At 40.6% G+C, this 21,889-nt stretch overlaps 2 protein-coding genes and 4 non-coding genes across 11 annotated transcripts in view; 2 read left to right on the forward strand and 4 right to left on the reverse strand.

The window, feature by feature from the left end:
• Positions 1 to 10,873, forward strand: part of rc3h2 (ring finger and CCCH-type domains 2) — a 39,360-nt gene extending 28,487 nt beyond the window's left edge. For 3 of the 4 annotated variants that reach the window (XM_022220475.2, XM_022220477.2, XM_022220476.2), the window contains exons 14-20: positions 222 to 362; positions 2,156 to 2,320; positions 2,415 to 2,664; positions 4,190 to 4,274; positions 4,731 to 4,938; positions 6,357 to 6,520; positions 6,658 to 10,873. In XM_022220475.2, coding sequence (XP_022076167.1) covers positions 222 to 362; positions 2,156 to 2,320; positions 2,415 to 2,664; positions 4,190 to 4,274; positions 4,731 to 4,938; positions 6,357 to 6,520; positions 6,658 to 6,805 — 1,161 coding nt within the window. In that variant the 3' untranslated portion in view covers positions 6,806 to 10,873. Of the gene's footprint in view, positions 1 to 221; positions 363 to 2,155; positions 2,321 to 2,414; positions 2,665 to 4,189; positions 4,275 to 4,730; positions 4,939 to 6,356; positions 6,528 to 6,657 lie in introns of all 4 variants that reach the window. The other variant, XM_022220478.2, reaches the window with a different exon arrangement.
• Positions 2,994 to 3,066, reverse strand: trnar-ccu (transfer RNA arginine (anticodon CCU)). The gene has a single exon. It is a non-coding gene; the product is annotated as a tRNA-Arg (tRNA).
• trnar-ccu (transfer RNA arginine (anticodon CCU)) lies at positions 3,290 to 3,362 on the reverse strand. Its single transcript has one exon. It is a non-coding gene; the product is annotated as a tRNA-Arg (tRNA).
• On the reverse strand, positions 3,635 to 3,707 carry trnar-ccu (transfer RNA arginine (anticodon CCU)). Its single transcript has one exon. It is a non-coding gene; the product is annotated as a tRNA-Arg (tRNA).
• Positions 5,591 to 5,663, reverse strand: trnar-ccu (transfer RNA arginine (anticodon CCU)). The gene has a single exon. It is a non-coding gene; the product is annotated as a tRNA-Arg (tRNA).
• A 2,353-nt stretch (positions 10,874 to 13,226) lies between the features above and the next one.
• The window catches only part of LOC110953967 (rab GTPase-activating protein 1), an 83,636-nt gene continuing 74,973 nt past the window's right edge, over positions 13,227 to 21,889 (forward strand). For 2 of the 3 annotated variants that reach the window (XM_051938207.1, XM_051938208.1), the window contains exon 1: positions 13,240 to 13,364. Coding sequence is in view for 1 of the 3 variants with exons in the window: in XM_051938209.1 (XP_051794169.1) it covers positions 13,299 to 13,364 (66 nt within the window). In the remaining 2 variants the exon portion in view is untranslated. Of the gene's footprint in view, positions 13,365 to 21,889 lie in introns of all 3 variants that reach the window. The other variant, XM_051938209.1, reaches the window with a different exon arrangement.

The raw sequence follows: 21,889 nt of genomic DNA on the forward strand, positions 1-21,889 counted from the left end.
AAACCAAATGTAAAAAAAAAGCAACTGTATTATTAGTTTTTTTACCAGCAGTCCAATTTAGTCCAAGAATGGTGTCAAGTATCGGTTGTCATTAACCACGTCAGTCACCATCGCTAAACTGCTAATTAACGTGTTCAAATATATTACTGTTATTAAAATTATGTGCATATAATTACTGGCTCCCGTTCCTTATTGCTTATTGCTCGCTGCTCCCTCTCCAGGACTACGGACGCGTTCCTCTGGGCTACGAGGATCTGTTCAGGAGGAAGCAGGAGCAGTGGGCTCATCACCACCACCACCACCACAACGCCAACAGGCCCTCCCAGTCTTCCCCCATCTTCACCATCGATTTCGGCACAGAGGTAGAAAGCAAATGAGGGATGAAACATGCACGCACGCTTCCCCACAGGGAGCGTCGTTCAGGGTATTTATAGGTGCGACAATTAAAAGCGTAGTCGTGAGCGGTTTATTAATAACGTCCCTGCAGCCGGTAGAAATTAAGAGTAGTGGATTGGTTTGTATATTTTACCGGTTTTCAAATATGTTGTATTTAATTCCTATCCCAAAAGCTTATGCTTCAGCTGTGTCCAATGCTATTTAAGTGGGAGATAGTTGCCTAGCAACTGTGGAGGAAGATATCATAGCAATGCACAATTGTGGCGTGTGGGAGTGTGTGTGCGTGCGTGTGTGTGCGTGCGTGTGTGTGTGTGTGCGTGCGTGCGTGCGTGTGCATGAAAGCAAGAGGACAGAGACTTTACCAAGCAGAGACTCGCTCATTTAGCCAAGTAAAGCTTTGTTTAACAGCCTGTCAGATATGATTTTGTGAAGACATCCGCTGTCAAATGGGATTCTTTTTAAATAATACACAACTTTTTTAAGTGTTTGTTTACTTGAGCTCAATTTAAGTTTGAAGCCTGCGCATAACAAGAATAAGCAAACAACACCGTGGGCAGAAAGTCTAGCTATTTCTATCTAATAGCCGTTGCTTTCCACAGGGATTGCAGCGATGCGAGTGCATAAATTAAGATTAGTGAGAAAGCAGGGCCGGTGTAGTCGGCGTCTGAGCCTTTGAGCGCATTAATTTCTGTATATTCACACTTATTTTGTGCTGGCTCTTTGTGCAGCTGGAGTCCATTCATAGTCAGACAGTTTATCACAGGACTGACACAGTGCACAGTCACTAAAGAATCTCTGTTTGTGTTACTGCATCTCCAATCATCAGGGGCCTTCTGTTCCACCACCTCTTATGTATAGTTTATAATATGTAAAATGCTATCTGTGATTTTTTAGATGCATATCAAATACTTTCTGGGACAAAAAGCACTATAAACCTGCCCATCAGCCTACTTTTAGCACATTTTTTCACACAAATGGTGTCCAAAAATCAGAAATAAGCTCATATATAGTTTTTCTTAGCTATATTTGGAGAGATATTTTGAAACTGCAGAACTCTTGGATTAGGCTATCTAGCAAAATTTTACATCTGCTCAAACACCAAATATTCTATATTAAAAACTTTTATTGTGACATTCAACTACATATGATTCTGAAAAATATCACAAGCTGACTTCAACTTTCCCTTCATCAGATAATATTTGATCTACTTGTGCAGAATTGCAGATTCTGAGTCAATGACATGATGACTACTAGAAAAAAATCAGGTTTTTATTTGTAATAATCCCTGAGATATCGTCATTCAAACATGGCCTCAGATTGCAATGCATGAAGAAATGTGCTCAGTGTGGTAAAATGGACAGCGTTTTTAGCTAATTTTATCTCGAAAATACAAACAAAAATATTACAAATACCTTTACAAACATCCATATTTTATGCTATAAAAAAAATTAGGCACAGGTTGTTCTAAAAAATTGTTGATTTCACATGGAATGACCCAAATACGTATCCTGCATGTCTGGATCTTTCAATGTAAAGTCAGTGCGGCTTCCCGACTGTCAGTGTACAGTTAGTAGTACAAAGCTGCAATTTATGTCTCTCCAGGAGGAAACTCTTGGCAGGAGGAGCTCCCAAAGTTAAAAGAAAACTACAAATTGATGTTATATCTGTGATCTTTGGCCAGATCAATTTGTATTTAGTAATCTGATCGAGTTTCTTGCTCAAGAAGCTTCACTATCATTTTAAATGTCTCTTCTTTCAGCATGTGGAAAGCAGTGGGGGTCAGTGTGTGGGATGCAGGTTCAGAGGTGAGGAAAGTCTAGCTCACTACTCTCCGTGGTCCTGTGGCACCATCGGGCCCTGCCTCAGCCCCTTTGAGCCCGAAACGCTCGCACACAACTCTGCTCACTCCTGCTCTGAGCACTCGGTAAGGCTTCACACTATCGCTCCAATACATTCAGAGTTGTTTTTATTCATACTTTGGGCTCCGTGTAGATATGTGTGATCTCTTTCTCGTGCAGGAGCTGGACAGTAACGAAGGTGGAGGCGGCGGCGTTAGCGGCGGTGGTGTCGGGAAGCGATGGCTGCATTCACTGGATCACTACCGACGCTTGAAAGATGAGGACCCCATCATCCCTTTCAGTGAGGGGCCCATTATCTCTAAGTGGGGGGCCATTTCAAGGGCGTCTCGCACCGGATACCACACCACCGACCCTGTTCAAGCCACGGCCTGCCAGGGCAGTGCCAACACCACGCCCATCAACTTTAAAGGTCAGGAGGTTCTAAAAGAGGAGTGAACGTTATTAGAATAAATTAAAGAATGTTGACTAGAAGTGGAGAGAAGGAGAAAGTTCAACTTGATTGTCTTTGCATATACTAACTTGTTGGAAAGCTGGAGTCTGTGCACAGTATCACGATGGGAAATAGCAGATATGGTTTAGGGCCTTCTACAGGGGCCAACAGTGCTGAAAGTAACAAGGCACTAGTTTTCTCTAGCCCTTTGATGCACAACATGGATCAAAAGTGACCCATATTCAATGGAAAATGGGTGTCTCTTGACCCATGCTGCACATCAAAGGGTTTTAAAAGACAAACATACACACCCCAGATGGGACTCGAACCCACAATCCCTGGCTTAGGAGGCCAGTGCCTTATCCATTAGGCCACTGGGGCTACAAATTGTTAGCGTTTGAGTGGCATCACATATGTGAGGAGATTAAAGTAGAATACAGTTCTTGCATATAGTAGCTTGTTGGAAAGTTGGTCCAACAGTGGCATGTTTTCAGTTTTAGGTCTTGAACACCCATCCTTCTGACCAGTAGCACAAAACCTTAACTTTAAACATGTTTTTGGGACAACCACATGCCAAGAAAGGTACCAATAGACTAGTCTCATAAACCCCAGATGGGACTTGAACCCACAATCCCTGGCTTAGGAGGCTAGTGCCTTATCCATTAGGCCACTGGGGCTACAAATTGGCAGTCTGTGATTAGCATCACTTGTGAGGAGATTACAATAGAATACAATCTTTGTATATCCTAATTAGTTAGAAGGTTGATCCAGCAGTGCCATGTTTTCAGTTTTAGGTCTTGAATCCCCAACCTTCTGACCAGCAGTACAAAACTTGGACTTTAAACATGTTTTCAAGGACGACAACATGACAATAAAGAGACACTGATACCTCTATCAGTGTCTCTTTATTGGCAGATTTTCAATATACTGGTATTAACAGAAAAATGTACACCCCAGATGGGACTTGAACCCACAATCCCTGGCTTAGGAGGCCAGTGCCTTATCCATTAGGCCACTGGGGCTTTAAAGTGTGCTTCTGAGTGGCATCAAATGTGTGAGGAGATCAATCTAACCTACACAATGCAAAAATGATATCTACTTCCAGCATTTTATGGTGAAATACATGACAATTTTGTATATTTGCAGTAGTGTTTTCCTTAATGTAAACACCAAAATAAATGTATACATATACATCATGTGAAATCATGGAAAGATTCTTAGGGTTAAGTTAATTTTGAAAATCTAGTTTACAGTCTGTCTTAAGTGGTGATGACGTCTGCTATGTTATCTTTGACTTTAACAGTTTGTCTTTGAGATTTTTACTTGGATTTCTTATTTTATTTGATTAATTTTTTTGTTCTTGTCACCTTAATTTTTTCTTCATCTGTGTTAGAAATAGAAATGCATAAGATGTGATTGTAACATTGAGATTCTATTATTAATATTGTTATAGAGTAGTTAAAGGTTTGATTTGTTTTCTTTGCTCCTTTCTCTCTCCTCACAGATTACAACCCCCACTTGGATCACAGTGACTACAGGTGGAGCTCCAGAGGATCAGACTCTTCCAGTCACTCCAGTTTCCTAGAGAGGTACAACATCCACATTCCCAAATCTGTTTTTAGCAGCTATGTGTCTTATATGATACTACACCACTGCATAGAAAAGTCCCAAGTCCCCCTCCTTGCATTGATTAACGCTCTACAAACTCATTTCTGTGTATCAAAATTTGACATTTTCCATGATGCCTTAACGTGGCTTAGCATGAACTCTTTCATCGATACACTGCAGTTCTAAGGTGAAAATGTTCAGCCATGGCACTACTTCTTTCACTCATGATGCACCTAAAAGCATGTAAAAAAAATAGATTATACATATTGACCGCTATAAAATGTTTTCTCATTTGTATTAAATTTTTTTATTTTACTTTATTATCATTATCATATTTCTACTGATTTCAAATATAGTCTTATAAGACATTTACAGTAACAAAAGGTTAAAAAGTTGAGTAGAAACTCATTGGTTGTCTGTATTTGACCACACTTTAGTGAGCAGCTTTGTGCGTCAGAGCTACGCGCCCGGCGAACGTCGATAAGCAGTGGTGAGAAAATTGTGTCTGATCTGAAAGCCCATCAGACCACCTTCAGTAAGGATCGGGACCGGACCGAGAGCGAACCGGACCCAGATCGAGACATCGAGCTTGAGCTGTGCGCTCTGGACATGGAGGATTCTGACCACCAGGACATCAACTCTCAGGTAGGTATGATTATCTATAAAAGAGATCAGAGTGATGGATCACATACTGTACAAACACATGGACCCTGTACAGGGGGTCCTCGGTTTACGACATCATCGACCTATGGCGTTTCGTCGTTATGTCAGAACAGATTACGTGGAACTAGTTGACGAGCAGAGCGGACGAATATGTTGTCATGCAGCACTATAAGTCGGCTTTGTTTACAATCTTACCTTGGATTGTGCTACATTCACTGATGCTCTGCTTTTGCTTTGCTTTATGGCTCCCAAATGTAAATCAGACTCTTCTCATGGCAGTGCTTCGAAGAAAAGGAAAGCCCTCTCCATGGAAGTGAAATTAGATATAGTAAAACGCTCGAAACAGGGTGAAACACCAACGAACATCAGTCAGATTGGCAGCCTCTGAATGGCATCACAAGTGTGAGGAGATTACAATAGAATACAATCTTTGCATATCCTAATTTGTTCGAAGGTTGATCCAGCAGTGCCATGTTTTCAGTTTTAGGTCTTGAACTTCTGACCAGCCGTACAAAACTTGGACTTTAAACATGTTTTCAAGGACGACCACATGACAATAAAGAGACACTGATACCTCTATCAGTGTCTCTTTATTGGCAGTTTTTCAGTATACTGGTATTAACAGAAATATGTACACCCCAGATGGGACTTGAACCCACAATCCCTGGCTTAGGAGGCCAGTGCCTTATCCATTAGGCCACTGGGGCTTCAGAGTGTGCTTCTGAGTGGCATCACATGTGTGAGGAGGTCATAATAGTATACAGTCTTTGCATGTCCTAACAAGTTGTAAAAATAGTGCATCATATTGTAGTGACCTTCTGTGATGAATGAGTGAGACTTTATGTGGTTCTCTGGTCGTTTATTGAGCCTTCACACAGGCTACTGTGGGCCGTAGCCAACACCAAAATAACTACGAAAACCTAAAAACTTAGGTCCAGAATTAGCTGCCGTTCCCAGCTGTCAACACACACACTACTTCTGACTCTCAGCCAATCAGAGGTGAGCTAACTGAACATGGCACGTTCACTGATATTCGGTAAATCTTGAACTGAAAAATAAACATTGAAACCTCAATATCAGCGCGTTACAATATTCTGTTATTTTCTTTTAACATGACACATACAAGCATGAAAGTCGTTGGTATTCATGACTTTCTTCAAGTACTGATGGTATCGTGATGCACGTAACGGCTTTGTTTACATTTTCGTTGTAGTTCCGACTTACAAAATTGACTTACATAGATCAGTAGGAATGGAACTCCAAAATGTGGATGACCCTCTGTATTTGTATCAGTTTTTTTCTAAAGGGAGGTTTTAAGGCTCAGAATTTTTGACATGTGGAAACTCTTGAGGCAACCAAACCTCTTTATCATCTCGCCTGTTTTTATGTTTGCATCACAGGAGTCTTTAGATCTGGCCGCCCCACAGTCTAAGGATGCTTCCCGCCTCCTCCCACCTCCCTGCTCATCTCCCCTCCTCTCCTCCCCTGTAGAGGAGCTCCCCCAAAGCGAGGGTCTTTCAACAGAAAAGATGGACGCTCACCTGTTGAAAAAGATGGCCTTCAGGTGAATGGTAACTGCTGTCTCACAGGATTGCTCCCACTCTGCTGTGACCTTAGTCATCAGGTTGTTGAGAAGATGGTTTGCAGGTTCTCCGTCTTCTTACACTTGTCTTCCATCCTTCGTCTCTTTTGGTTTTCCAGGAAGTCTCTGTCTCCAGGAGGGCTGGTCTCCGGAGGTCTGGGCATCGGGAAGCTGGTGCTGCGTACCGGACCTCCTCGACTGGGCGACGCCTCCAGCAGAGCTTGTCCTGAAACAGCCGGGACAGAGATGCTGCTCAATGGAAGCTAAAGGGCCACAAAGTCAGACTCTGACCTGCACCGAGCTACAGCTGAGTGCCGACAACCAGATCCTGGTTTAAGGGAAAACCATTTAATCCCAGCCTTCATATATGTCGATCATATGCCTAAATAAAACTTGACAGATATAGATGAACAGTCTGCGCTGCCCCACATGGCAAGGGGCAAAAAGAAAACCCACTGGACTGCCCTGAGGTGGTGATTTTCTCCACAGAGCTCCACAGAGAATTGAGTGATATTGTTTATGGCTAATATGGTACACAGCCAATTTTCTCTAGTGGTAGATGCTGAACTTGTCCACGTTTGCAGTTTCAACCCTTGGTCACATTTAGAGGAAGAACTCACAGTATCTTCAATATTTGATTGACTGCTTACATTTGACAGGCCTTTTTTCACATCAGATAGCAAAATCTAACAATATTATAAGTGAATTTTCTTCAGTTATGCCATTTTATTTAGTTTACTTTAGGATTTTTATATTAATATTTTCCTTTTAAATTATTCCCCCCGTATGTAGCCTCAATTAACAGCAAAAACTGAGATCTTTTCACCCCGTGCTGAATGGTAGATCACAGTAAATGGTTCATTTATTTACATCTCTCCTACACATATAATGTTTAAATATACTATAGCTTTCTGCGTGTAATTGCTTTTTAGCTTGTGCCTTGGAAAAACAAAAGTGTTTCCATCAAAGCAGGCGCTGGTTTATAGTCTCCACATTCAAATGGTCGATTTAAAAAAGCAGTGGGATTATTTATCCCTTTTCAAATATGTTGCCCCCTTTAAGAGATCTGACATTTGTATCTCGTGTTCTGTCTGTTAACATGTTATCGCAGAACAGACGCCTTCTCTGAGCAGCCTTATGTGGCCATGACTTCATCCAGCGTGATGCCGCCGGTTTACTGTAGAGCCTTTGTTGACATTTCATTTCATAAATATTCCGATGATCTAGAAATAGAGCTTTCTGGTAGAGCTGAGACCAAACATGGGCACTCCATACATGCCTCGGACAGAGCAGAAGAACTGCAGGAAACAGAGAGAAAGTCTTTAATGTGCTGGAAGAGAAGCGAGCCTCTGTGTTTTATGAGTCATTTGAGCTTTTAAACGTTGACCTCCAAATTCCATCGACTGTCACAGGATCACGGAAGACAATAACACAGTCATGAGTTGAATTTGTAAATGCTCAGAGGTCACTTTTGTACTTATTTTTTAAAAAAACCTTTAACATGTACTCTTAATCTACAAATGTAAAGAATAGAAACGGAGTATTTTTAGCTGCAGGGGGAGATAACTTAGTAGAATTCTCTATTTATTCACAATCAGTCTTAAAAGTGTTTGTTCCATCTTTGTGTACCTGTAGTGTTACTGACAACTAATCCTGCTAATTGTAAGTTAGTCGCACACATTCACAGGGCAGTTGACACAGACATGCTAGATAGTGGCCTTTCCATTATGTTCTAGAAAAACTAAACTAAACATTGGGCTCTACAGTGACTTCTGTCTCATCATACACATAAATCTCAAAAACCAAACGCTGGACATCACATTTTCGTAATCCTATGGCCTCTGCTTTCCAGTCCAGTCACGTTTATGTGTGATGTAATCAATAATGTTTGAAGGCTGTAACAGAGAGGGATGCCACTTCCTATGTTTCTTCATGCTTTGTTTAACTTTTTGAAAAATTTCGGTTCATTTTATTTTACGCATTGCTAACTTCTGTGAAGTTGTCCATCGGGGTATTTTGTATCAGGATCTTTGTTACTCTTGTTTCGTTGTGTATTAGTGTTTGCTGGCCGTCAGATGTGCTGTCACCAGAACTCCACCAAAGTCTCCGTCACTTTAGTTTTGTTTAATATGGGTGAATACAGCCTCGCTCCCTTTTTATAGACATGAGGCGTCCTATCATGTGTGACTTAGTAACTTAAATGAAATGTTCACTCATCTTTAGATATACACGAGTCGTGAGGACTCTTCTAAGTTTGTTTACACCTAGTTCTAAATCTAATGAGATTTGTGTAGAAGGAGAAGAGGAGGGCGAATCAATCTTTGAATTTTTCAAGCTCCCTCTTTAATTTCCTCTCATCTCTGCTACTGAAAAAACCCTGAGAGACAAGCGTCAGTGTTTTTCCTCTCGGATAATACATTAAAACCCATTGTACAGGGTTAGAGAATGGCTGTGTTGAGTTTTAAGTTAGGATTTTTTAAACCAGAAATAGTTACCTGTTGGTTTCCCTCTTTATTTTCCACTCAACTGCTCAGAGACGTGGGTAGAGAAACTGAAGAACTGGACTGGACATTGATGTGGCAGTGCTGTTTTTTTTGGGGGGAAAAAGGTTTTGTAGTGTTAATTTCTGACTAAAATATGAAAGCCAAGGGCTGGCACAGGGATTTAGCAGTTATTGAATTAGTTCAGCTGCCTACTGTCACTCTGCATCTGTTTACAACTTCACCTCTGAAGTCATGTAAGTGCCATGTCGTGTACAGTACAATCAATCCCTGCAGATTTTCCTACAGCTTTTTCCATATCCCTCACCTGGAAACCACGTGAGGAGGGAGAGGCCCGGTCGAGTCGAGGAGTGGGACACTTCTCTTGTAGTTCCGCTTTGTTCCATTAGAGGAGGCTAGATCCTTGTCTGTTTTGAATCGCTCAGGGAAGACTTAATTTGCTCAGCTACTTTGGCTTTTTTCTATATCCATCACTTGGAAATATTCTGTGGAAGTATTTACCTGCTGATAACTGACCCTTTCACCCAGATGGGTAGAAGTGTGATTCTATTGATTTGCCAATGTTTACTTTGTTCTCTTTTGCCTCTCAGTATCAGTATTGGCTTTTTGCTATTTGTGTTCTCATGAGAAAGGGCTGGGCACTACTGTATGTTCAAAAACAGTATTGTGAGTATTGAAACTAATGTCAAAGTGATACTCCCTGTTTCCTTTAATGTCTCTATAGAGCACTGCTGTAGTGGCTAATTGCGCTGCACTGATTCCCACCCCTCCATCACTGCCAGTACCCTCCCCACATCCTGCCCCCCTCCACCCCCACCACCTTCCCTGCATCCTGAGTCCATGCATGCGGTATCGTCCCTCTTGTGATGGCGGAGGAGTAATGACAATTCTGTAGTTGTGATACAACACACCCAGCGCTGTAAGAGTTCTGCACATGCCCACTGTGTGGCCACGTCAAGTGCTGAAGTTTGCTTGCAGCATTTTTACTTGCTTGCTCATGACAATTGATTTTTGTTTAATAGAGATTATATGATTATTACTATTATTGTTATAACCACATTTGGTTGTCGTTGTGGTATTTTTTCCTTCTTGATATAAGTCGGCTTCTTTGTTTTGAGAGTTTGCTGAAAATTTTTTATTAGACAAGAAAGTGTCTCATTATTCTATATTGTATGGAAAAACAAGCCTGTTTGTTGATTGTGAAACATGATGAACTGATGTTTTCTGACTATTCATGTCTGTATTAGACATTTTATTTGCGAATCTATTGTTCGATTGAAATGTAAATGAACTATTAAGAGATGGTACACATCCGTCATTGTATACAGTCTGGCACCATCATTAGATGGACTTATAGTATAGACGCTCATTTATACAACCTGTGATAATCAGATATATTTAAATGTTTAAATCATTGGGGCAGTTGTGTAATGTTTCAGAATGAGGAAAATACAATCCTTTAAGAGACAGCATATCTAAAATGTCCCCAAAATGAATAATACTGTTACGTATTCCATTTATTTCCTTGGAAATATCACATTGTGAAAGGTTTCCCTTTTACTTACTGTATGGTGATGCAGGACTGGAGTTAAGTCTAACCTATGGTGATGATGATTTATGTGCTATTAATAACTGATGAAACTGTTTGAGTTTTGTTCCATTGACTGATTCTTCCTTGCATTTTCTGGCTTGTTCGATCTGTATTACACGGACCTGCAGACAGCTCGGACGAGCAGCAAACTGCTTCTGTGTCGCACTGAGAGAGAGGAGTTATGAGAAGGAAGATTTCAGCACATGAAATTGCATGCTATAATAAACCGACAACAGTACTGCCTGTTTGTGATTCCTGTCTTCATTTGTGAATGCCATGTTCTGATGGTGGTGGATAGATAGATAGATAGATAGATAGACAGACAGACAGACAGACAGACAGACAGACAGACAGACAGACAGACAGACAGACAGACAGACAGACAGACAGACAGACAGCACCTGGGATCTTTCTGCATGAAGTTTGCATGTTCTCCCTGTGCAGTGTGGGTTCTCTCCAGGTTCTCCAGCTTCCTCCCACAGTCCAAAAACATCCATCCATCCATCCATTCTCTATACACCGCTTTATCCTCACTAGGGTCGCGGGGCGTGCTGGAACCTATCCCAGCTGACTCGGGCGAAGGCAGGGGACACCCTGGACAGGTCACCAGTCTGTCGCAGGGCTACATATACAGACAGACAATCACACTCACATTCACACCTATGGGCAATTTAGAGTAATCAATTAACCTCAGCATATTTTTGGACGGTGGGAGGAAGCCGGAGTGCCCAGAGAGAAGTCCAAAAACATGCTGAGGTTAATTGGTGATTCTAAATTGTCTGTAGGTGTGACTGTGAGCATGCTTTGTTATTTGTGCATGTAGTACTGTGATAGACTGGCGACCTGTCCAGGTGTCTCCTCCTTCGCCCAAAGTCAGCTGGGATCGACTCCAGCCCCCTGCAACTCTAATGTGGATTCCAAGCGGTGTATAGAGAATGGATGGATGGATATTGTGACAGATGATATTTCATAACACAATTTATATGCTTTGAACTGACAGTATTTAAAAGGTATGAGCATCCCTTATTTTCAGATTGATGGTTATGGGCCTGCATATTTCAATAAACAATCAGCATATTACATCCATCACTACCACAAATCTCTCCCTGTAGTGTTGTTGCAGTGGAGCATTTACACCTCATCAAGCCAGCAAAGGATTTAATGAAACTCAAGAGGGCGCTAAAAATCTCACTGAAAGTATGTGAGTGGGAATAGCACAGGAGGTGTTACTGTAAACTGTCCTTCAGGAATTTGCTCACACCAAACAAGCTTTGTGAGCGTGCGTGTGATCAGCCCTGTCTCATGTTTTGTGGTGTTAAAAGGCGGAAGAGCTTCATGTTAACCGGGCAATGTCTCTGATGAAACAGCAAGGCCCCGACAGGCTGGACAGGAAGGGCCAGCATGAACCGCAACACAATGAGCAGAGTGGGTGTGTTTGTCACTGCTGACTGCTGCGGTTTGGTGGCCGATTCAAAGGCATAGCTGTGGGATTAATAAGATCCTGCTCTCCCCTCTTTCACTCTATCACTAAAGATCTGTTGTAAACAAATGGGTGCCATCCCTGCCAAACTACTGCGCAATACTAAGGAATGATGAGGGTTTACATTCGGACAGCTTGAGTGTGAACTGCCGAAACAATGGCTTTTCTATGTGGGTTATGTCTATATAATCTGGATTAAAGATGGAGCTGTAAAGAAAATCAAAAAAACTGAAATGACTGTGACAAATAAAGATCTAAGTTGTTGATCATTGCTGCTGTGGAACTGAAAAAAATGCATCTGATTATAGTTTTTATGCTTAATTGGTAAACTAAAGATCGCTGGCATTTAAAAACAAGATATAGGAACATTTTAATTGCAATAAGTTTATGATTCTAGTAATTACTTCATTGTTAAGCCAAGCTCTTGTTTATATAGCTAAGGTAAAATAGTAAGTATAACAGTTTAAAGATATGTTTTGATATGTTTCGCAAAAAAAGATGAAATCTACTAATGCGCAAAACTTAAAATCCCTGTAAATACGGTGACTTTTTGAGGTACTGTCTTCTGAAAACCTTACAATCAGTCAAAATCTAATATAAACTGGACTTCAGCATTTAGAGATGTAGATTTGAAAGTCATATCTGAGAGTTTGTGTGATTTTTCACTTATGTGTCAGTGAAAAACATTCAAGTGTCACATTTTGACCTGGTATAATCCAATATTAAAGCCACAGGTAGGCCATGCATACCTGCACACCGTGTATATAATTCTTTACACGACTTGGCCTCAGCAGTTACGTAGAAACAGAATTATTAACCTTAAGCAAACACAAATGTGCTATTCAGTGATAAGCATTGAATGAAACACATGCAGGACTTGCCCCTGACCTGTAATTTGCAAGTGAATGTTGACTTGGCCCCAAAGACTACAGAGCCCTGCAGACGAATTCTGAGGATTGGGACTCAGACTTAATTAACTTAAGGTAAGACATGACTTGCGATGTGACTTGAACTTGACCCTACAGACCTACAGACAGCAACTGTATGAGTCATGTTATTTAGTTCAGGCCAACGCCTCCCCTCACTTTGCACGGAGCAGAGCAGCACTGACAGGCGCATGCGCAGTGCGGTAGTCAGCGGGTTGGTTGGGCTTGTGTTTACAGCTCGGCTGGATGCTGTTGGCTGCTGATGTTACTGGGAAAGTGCAATGTTGTGCCAACCGCCCGTGGAATAAATATTACCGTGGGAATACAGGTAAGATGTTTCGCACTTGCACACGCGTTTATGCTCAAAGTTAAACGGGGCTTAACCCTCAGTGACAAAAACAAATAGCTGTTTGTTGGTTCTAACTGCCAGGTTAGCATGGCTAGCAGGCGTTAGCTAACAAGCCATAATACAGTAATGGCCTATATCAAGGCTGTGTCCACGGCGGAGCAGTCTGCGGGTTTATTCACCAAATTACGGCCAGCACCGTCACATGGCAGTTTGCATTAATTGCGTTATGGTGATGGAATAGTCTGGCTACCTGATCACTGTGTAGTTGGACGTTTTAGTCGGAGTTTGAATCGATGACTGCAGTAGCTATCTGAGCTAACATTAGGCAGGTTGGTGAAGGCTAACTGGGGCAGTAAGTTAACATTAGGCTGGCCCAACGTTATCGAACACAAACTGCTCAGTATTTGTCCAGTTATCTGCTGAAGACTGGTGGTGTGTAAAAGGCCTCATGACATTTAACAGGCTGCACTGACAGGTAGCAGGTTTGGTGTTTCCAGAGAACAGTTACTGTGCATGCTACCGGTATAACTGGCTAATTCTTGTCCCAGTTCTTTTTGTCACTGTTAGCGTTGGCATTTGGGATGACAGTTGGATGGGCTTTCTGTTTTATTTAAACATAAAGTGTGCAATCTGTCTGGAAGCTTGTGATATGGTTATTGCATTGTACAATATTTGCTTATGCAGTAATGTTTAATAGTACATTCAGTTATTCTCCTTCATTTATAATGTCATGGCAACTTTAAATAGACATAACTGAAATTACAACAGATGTGTCACAAGAATATTGATGGAGATTAGGCTGCTTTTACTCAATTTATGTGTTTTTTCCTAACCCTTACAATAAGACAACCAACTGTAGTGGTTAATTCCCCATTAATGTGTTTACATGTGGAATTTGACTTGAATTAATCTTCAGTCAAGAATTGTTCCACAATAAATACTTAGTTGTGGTTAGCCACTTTAAAGTTACTGTCACATGATAATGGTAGGATCAGCAAGTATTCCTTTGTGTGGTCTGGATGAGTGTAAGAGAATCAAGATTTGTGAGCATTGTCTGAATTAACTTGATTTTTATTTGCTGAATGGACCCCATTGAATCTTTTAACTATTCCCCTATCAAATCACACAAACCCTCCTTACAGTATTCATTCAATCAGTCCGTACTATTGCATGTGCAAACTATGTGTATAAATATACAATTATAAGTAATATTATGTTAATCCCTATGTTCCTCTTTAAGAACTTTGTGCTCACACATGATCTGGACAATGAATGCTTTTAAATTAACTTCTCTGATTCTGATTTCGACATATCTTAAGGATGGTGCTCACAGCAACCTCCCCCAAAAATCTAACTGTTCTGTGCTTTAGTGTTAAAATTACACCAATCTGTCAGTCAGTCTATGATTAGTACAAGTAAGTGGATTTGTTAAGGAAAAGTTACATTCCAAGTTTCTCTCCGGTGTCAACAATAATCAGACCTAAGGATTAGTATTTTTCTGATTAGCTTTTTTTCCAATTGGTTCTTGTCAAAATAAATTTTGGCTCTGATTCATCTGCCTCTGTCTGTAGTCTCATGCCACAAACTGTAGCCTGTCAGCTCTAAAGTATGAATATTGAAAAGTTCTCTTTTAAATTAACATATGCAAAACTTAGTAAACAAACCAAAAAAAGCTTCATATTTTGACACCAAAATTTTAATTTTACTACAAGTACGGACTGGTTCCAAATATCAGGCTTACTAACAATCGGTATCCATATCATTTGATCCCTGCTTAATGCACAAGGTTACTGTTCTGGCTAAAAATAGAATTGTTGAAACCAGTTGTCTTGTATCTGCTCAAATAGTTCCCATCAGTACATAGCATGAATGGTGACTGTGAGCCAAATGTGCCAACTGCTGCATAAGTTCAGTCAGCTGTTTGTTCCTGTTCAGTTTCCTGAAACTCGAGGATTACAGAGTCTCATTTTCAGATAGTGCACCTGCACACATGCCCAAAAATATAAAACCCAGTACATGCAAATGTTTGCTGTACTTATATCAGTCAGCAAATACATATATTGATAGAGGCTAATGTCCAGTATGTTCCTATTATTTATTTTACCGTTTGATATATAAGAAAGGCCTGATTATCTTTGGGTTTTACATTTTATAGTTTGGGGAATCAGTGATATTTCTCTCCTCGCTTTAGATGCTTGCCTACCAGCTGTAGTGGCAAAGCACATGATTCCTGAATACTCTGCGTTTGTATACAAACCAGAACTGCATTCTCTATGGTTTCAGTTCTGCTTATGATCACATTGTGAGCATGCTGCTTTGGTCAGTTTCTTGTAAAGATGCAGACAATGATTATTTGTATTATTCAGATACATTATACAAATATCAGCGATGCAGTGAACACTTCTGAACACTGGTTTTTAGGGTGTCATCATTGTGCATGTTTTAAAAATAAATGCGTTAACATATTGAGCACAGACAGGGCAGAAATTAGTTGTTGCTTTCCTAAATCGTCTGCGGTGTTTGCGCTGAGAGGACATCAGCCTGATATCTGCAGACAGCCGGCTAGTCGACGTTAGCTACCCGGCAGGGACTGGCTGAATAAATTAGAATCCACACACTGTTCAGTCGAGTTTGACGCCCTCATACCTCATACCTCATAGCTACAGATAACATCTCATCCACAAACACGAACCAAGACCTCAGATCAGTATGCAGATATTTATACAGTATTTACAGCCCTAACTGAACCATATACAGCTTTTAGATTTCAATACTGAAAGCTACAACATTTTAGATATGCAACCAGGAAATGGGACTCTTTGACAGCTGGCAGTCTTTGTTTTGATTTTCAGGTGCTGCATGTCTTAACTTCTCATTTTCCTCATATAAAGCATTGCTTTGTTTGACTTGCAACTTTGTGATTAGCAGTAGATCTACTTTTCTTGTGCTGCATGATAGTTGGACACTCTGGGCAGCATTAGACCTTGCAGTAGCCAAACTAATTGTGCATGAAACTTTCCTCCCAGTTGGTTCATCAGTAATATTCAAGAATATAAATGACCAAATACACATCAAAGGTTGCATGCTTGTAGTGCAGTGTGTGTGCAAATGAAGCTACCTTACACTAGCTGCTATTTATTTACCTATCCGGTGACACTTTTGCCATAGTGGTGCTTCAGAGGCCTGATGAAACTAGCAAAACCTCAGAGTTATAATATGCCTCGTGTTGGCAGCCTATACTACCTTCTTGTGTATGAAAAGTGTAGATGCTATGGTTTCTAGCTGCATCTTTTTCTGCCTTGTGAGCCACTGATGCACTGACGTGCATGAAATAATACAACGGCTATCACCGACTTTTAGCCACATAGACATAACATTTAACACACATGTAACACCTTACCCGAGAGGTGCAAAACCAAATTTGACCTTTACATTTGAGGAATCAATATTCAGACTCTCAAAGATTTTCAGTGATCAGATTCTTGTTAAACCAGCCCAGTTAACATGATATCGGTGGCATTGACCGCTTTCTGTTCTGTTTTCTAAAGGTCTATTTCCCATAACAACTGTTGTTGCTTACATGCTTACACACACACACACACACACACACACACACACGCATGTCAAGTTTCCTTTAAGAGCCAAACTTCTGTTCTTTACAAACCAACAGAGATACACCACCACTTAAATAAATATCTGTAAATAGCTGCAAAATGGCTGCAGCTCTATTTCAGAGTGGAGGAGTTTGTTGCAGTTCGTGCTTCACGTCAGAAGTTCAAGGCAGAGCTGCTCTGTATGATCGAGGTTTTATTTTCTTTATCAGTCATGTAAGATTGTTTTGTTGTTGAGTATGAGACATGCAGAGACTTTATTCCTGAACACCCAACCAGGAGCATCTAGGACCTTAACTGAGATGATTATCAGAGGCTGACAGTACAAACAGGATGTAAATTAGGGGCTGTATGTGTGTGTTTCTTTGATTTGTAGAATTCATGACTTGCTCTTTCACGGCCCCCTCTTTTGTTCCTTTTTGGCTCACCTTGTAGTAGTTCAGCTTTTCCCGTTATTGCCTCCCTTCTCCTCTCTGCCTCTCCTTTTCTCTCTGCTATCTCTGCCTGACTGAAATGACTGCTGCGAGGCGGGTCGAAAGGGACTGTGTTGCAAGCCTGAATGCTCTCTGGCTGTGTCTGGCTGTGTCTTCCTCTCCCTTGTGAGGTGCACACAGGGCCCAGCTGGCAGCCCAGAACAGCCCGTTCAGCTGGAGAGTGGTAGGGAGCAAAAACAAAATGAAGCGAGAAAAGAAAGGCCGGCATGGGTTTTCGGTGCACAGGTTTCTACACGTGGATTCACGTAAGATAACGCCTGTTACAGAGTCTGAAACTGTGACATACAGTTAAGAGAAGCTGCTCATTTGTTCCCAAAATTAAACTGGACTCTGTGTGAGACATCGCAGATTGTCACACCCAGATTATTCCAACTGCCTGCTCGTATCATTTTGTGTGTTAATAGAGTTCTATTGAATGATTTTATTCTCCCTCTGAAATAACAACAGCGTACAAGAAGATACATTCTACTTGTTTTTAAACCTGATATAGTGCAAAAAAATGCGTTATTTTTCATGTTTAGTATGAATTGAAAGTGCACAACAGATAACTTTTAGAAGTCAGTGAACTCAATGAACTTTTTGGGAAACAAGGCTTCATTCTGTGCGGTTGGTTGATAAATTATTCAGTGACAGATTTAATGTTTCAGTTGTCTTTCACGTAGCATTTGCCATACTTTCACACTCATCAGATGTGAAAATTTGCGAGTTTTCTTTCATAATAAGTTCTGAATGTTTGGTTTTGTTGGTTGGATAAAACATCACCAACTCTTTCTTTTCTTTAGTTAAGCACAATGTTTTTTTCTTCACAAAGCAAATCACTGATTAATAACAAATACATAAATGTTTATCTGGTAAATGTATGACGAAAACAATCTTTGATTTCAGCTCTACTGAAAAAATGCAAATTCAGCATGCAATTAATTTAACTCTATTTCCTAATTTGCACACGATTTTGGACTTTTTTCCTATTTTATTTATGTCTCTACACTTTAGCAAACGCTATGGGAATTAAATTACATTTCCAAACTGTTTCTAACACAAGTAGTGGTGGCAGGATGCATGATTAGCAAAATATTCGCCCGACTGTCACCACCTTACGGTCTGAACAAGGCAGATTGGACTAAATTAAACAGTGTAATGTATGAACTTCTCCTCTATTCTCTTCCTTTGCATGTACCCCTCTTCTTTTTACTATCTAACATATTGAAATGTCTTCCAGTTTGAGACATTTCAGAGCCTTTTAAGCTTTTAGATCGTTTTCGGTATCGGTAGCAATCAGTAACCTGACTAGTAATGGATTGTGTGTCTGCCTGGAAGTGCATGAGGACACTGGAAAGGTTGATAACGAACAGCGTGGCTTGGCAGGAGCAGGCAGGGGAGGAAAGAACGGTGACAAGGCGACCGTTATACGTCTGTTAGAGTTGCCAAGCTAGTCAGAGGCAAAGTATACAGTTTGTGTGTGCGTCCACATGTGTGCCTGTGGGTGAGTACTGGCTTGTGTTCATTGAACGGCTGCTTTGTGTGCTCGTTTGTAGGCTGTGTGTGATCCAGCCTGAAATGATCGTTGTTTTTGCCTGTAAAGGTTGATGAGGTTTCAGTCTTTGTTAGTGAAGCTGACTGCTGTCTTTCTCAGATGCAGCCACAGTTTAAAAAAAAAGAAAAAGAAAAATGCCTTTCACACTACAATTGTGACTCTTATCAGTCACATTAAAAATATTGGTAAATGTCTTTTTTGTCCATAAATCCCCTTTAAAATACTAGCCTTCAGAACATTCCCAAGGAGAGTCAAATTTGTACATTTTCTTCAGTTTCTGAGTAATCCAGTCATAATTGCCAACACATCCATAGATATATTAGAAAGAGGATTGTCAAAAACAAATCCTATAATCATCAGATATACAGTCTGTAAATAAAGGTGAAATAAAGGTGAAAGACTGAACAGTTTCCTGTGTGAAATACTCAGATATTCACAGTAAAATTTAACAGCATTGTATTCAGACTACATTAAAATTGCTGCCCAGGACAGGTAATATGAAAATCACCCCACCACCACCATAAAAAATATTTTATTGTATTTTTTTTGCTTTTGTCCCACATTGTAGGTTAGTAACAGGTGGACATGATAGCATCAGACTTTATTATCCCCCGCCTCCATGAAGTGGAAAAGGGGGATATAGGTTTGGCGTCCATCCGTCCGTCCGTCCGTCCGTCCGACATGAAGGGGACAGCTTTTCTCGGAAACTATTGCAGCTAGGATTACGAAATTTAGTGTGTAGCTTCGCACCATGGACACCTTGATCAAGTTCGAAAATGAGACCTGTGTGATAATATTTAACACAGTTATGGTCCTTGATCACTATTTTGGATATAGACTCATAGACGTCACATGTGGCGGGGGATATTGATGACCATGTCGTCTTGTTCAATTTAGTTTTTCGAGAATGCACCCTCTCTATCGATCTATGTAGAATACGTAACATTAATAGATAAGGACTTGGATTATAAACATTATCAGCAAAAGCCATTGTGGTGGACCTTGTTGGAAAAAAAAGAGCAGGTAGAAACTCAAAGTTCATCAAATCTGAGGTTAAAAAAAAAAAACACTAATCGTGCAGTGAGAAAGTGTGCTAAAAATGGAAAACCTTTGAGCCGAAAGTAGCGAAACATCTGCAGTGTCTTCAAGATGAAAAGCCTGCAAAGATAAGAAGAGGACTGATGAAAATAACCTTCTTCGATTGCTACCGAGTCAGTTGCTTTTCTTTCTTTGGGACCGGTAGTTAACTATTGTTTGTCAGACGTTCCATGAAATTATTATTTCATGCGATGAAGACAGTCGGCATCAAAGGGAGATGAACTCTCTTTTCTCTGGCTGATTACACCTCTGGTCAGACTGGAGTATGCTGGAAATGATGTCACATGTTTGAAGTAGTAATAGTGGTAACGTGAACTGACCTGCCCTACGAAGTGCAACAACACAATCAGTAGTGTAAAAGAGCTGTCAGTCAGGCCCGGTCTGTCCACACCCACTCAGCTTTAAAAACACCTTTGATGGTGGACCATGGGTGTGTAGGCTCCATGCTGACACTTATCATTAAACATTCTCCACAATTTTGCAGATATTTTGGTAACAGCAGTTGTAAAAAGCGCTGTTCGCTTGGTGTGTGTATGCTCGTACTTCTGCTGCTCATGAACAATATGACATACGGTGAGAATATTCTGATGCATGATCGTGTGGGTAGTTGCGGCAAAATGTACGTGTGAGTGCAGGGATTTTCCAAAGACATTAGGAAGTGAAAGGGAGGTAAATAGAGGTGTGTCAGATTTGTTTGTGTTGTGCTTTGTGGCCATTTGGCCTTAGAAAATGTTTTTCACGCAAAAGTTTTTCCATGAAAACTAATAATACAGAATGACAATGCAGGACAAACAGGCTGAGAAACCGATTTTACCCATAATCCATCAGACTTCTGAACTCAAAAAAATAATGCACAGTGTCACTTTTAATGATACTGCTTACGTGCAATCTCCTGCCCGTATTTATTCTATTTTATTGGTTTTAGTTAATCTCATTACCTCATGACTGTATTCTATATATCTTGCCTCTTTTGCATGTGTTGTAATTCTTTATATAGTTTTATTTTATATGTACATTTTTGATTTTTGTATTTATTATTGTTAATTTAGCATGTTTCAATGTAGGGCTGCAGCTAACGAAGCCTCGAGTAATCGTCTGAGCACGATCGTCATCAAAAGCGGAAGTAAGCGCGAAATGCAACAGAAATCACCGTCCGACCGGAGCGCAGAACACGGATGGATATCGGCGCTGTATTATGGATGCACGATACAGCGTGTCAGATACAGAAGTATAGTAAACGCTGACATCCGCGCTTACGATAGATCACGGATGTCCGCGCTGCATCGTGCATACATAATTTATGCACGATGCAGCGCTGATATCCGTCTGTGTTCCGCACTCTGATCGGACAGTGATTTCTGTTGCATTTCGCGCTCACTTCCGCTTTTGATGACGTCTCGTGCTCAGACGATTACTCGAGGCTTCGTTAGCTGCAGCCCTATTTCAATGCACCGTGTAGTGGCAGCTATTTATGTTTTCATCATGCCCCCATGTATGATGACACTAAGTCCGTTCCGTTCCGTTCCGTTCCGTTCCGTTCCGTTCTATTCTATTCTATTCTATTCTATTCTAAATTTCTTCAGTGACTGAGTCCATATGATTTTGTGAACATGAAACAGAAAAGAGCTAAAAGACAACAACATATTTTTATAGTTCTTTCATCTAAGTGAAATGGATTTACAACTCTTCTTTGATGTGAAGATCAGCTGTGTAGTTTTGGAATCTAGATTCTAGTCTGAAAATGCAGATTGACCGGTTACAGAGTTT

This window comes from Acanthochromis polyacanthus, chromosome 18 (assembly GCF_021347895.1).
Source record: "Acanthochromis polyacanthus isolate Apoly-LR-REF ecotype Palm Island chromosome 18, KAUST_Apoly_ChrSc, whole genome shotgun sequence".
NCBI classification, from domain to species: Eukaryota; Metazoa; Chordata; class Actinopteri; family Pomacentridae; genus Acanthochromis; species Acanthochromis polyacanthus.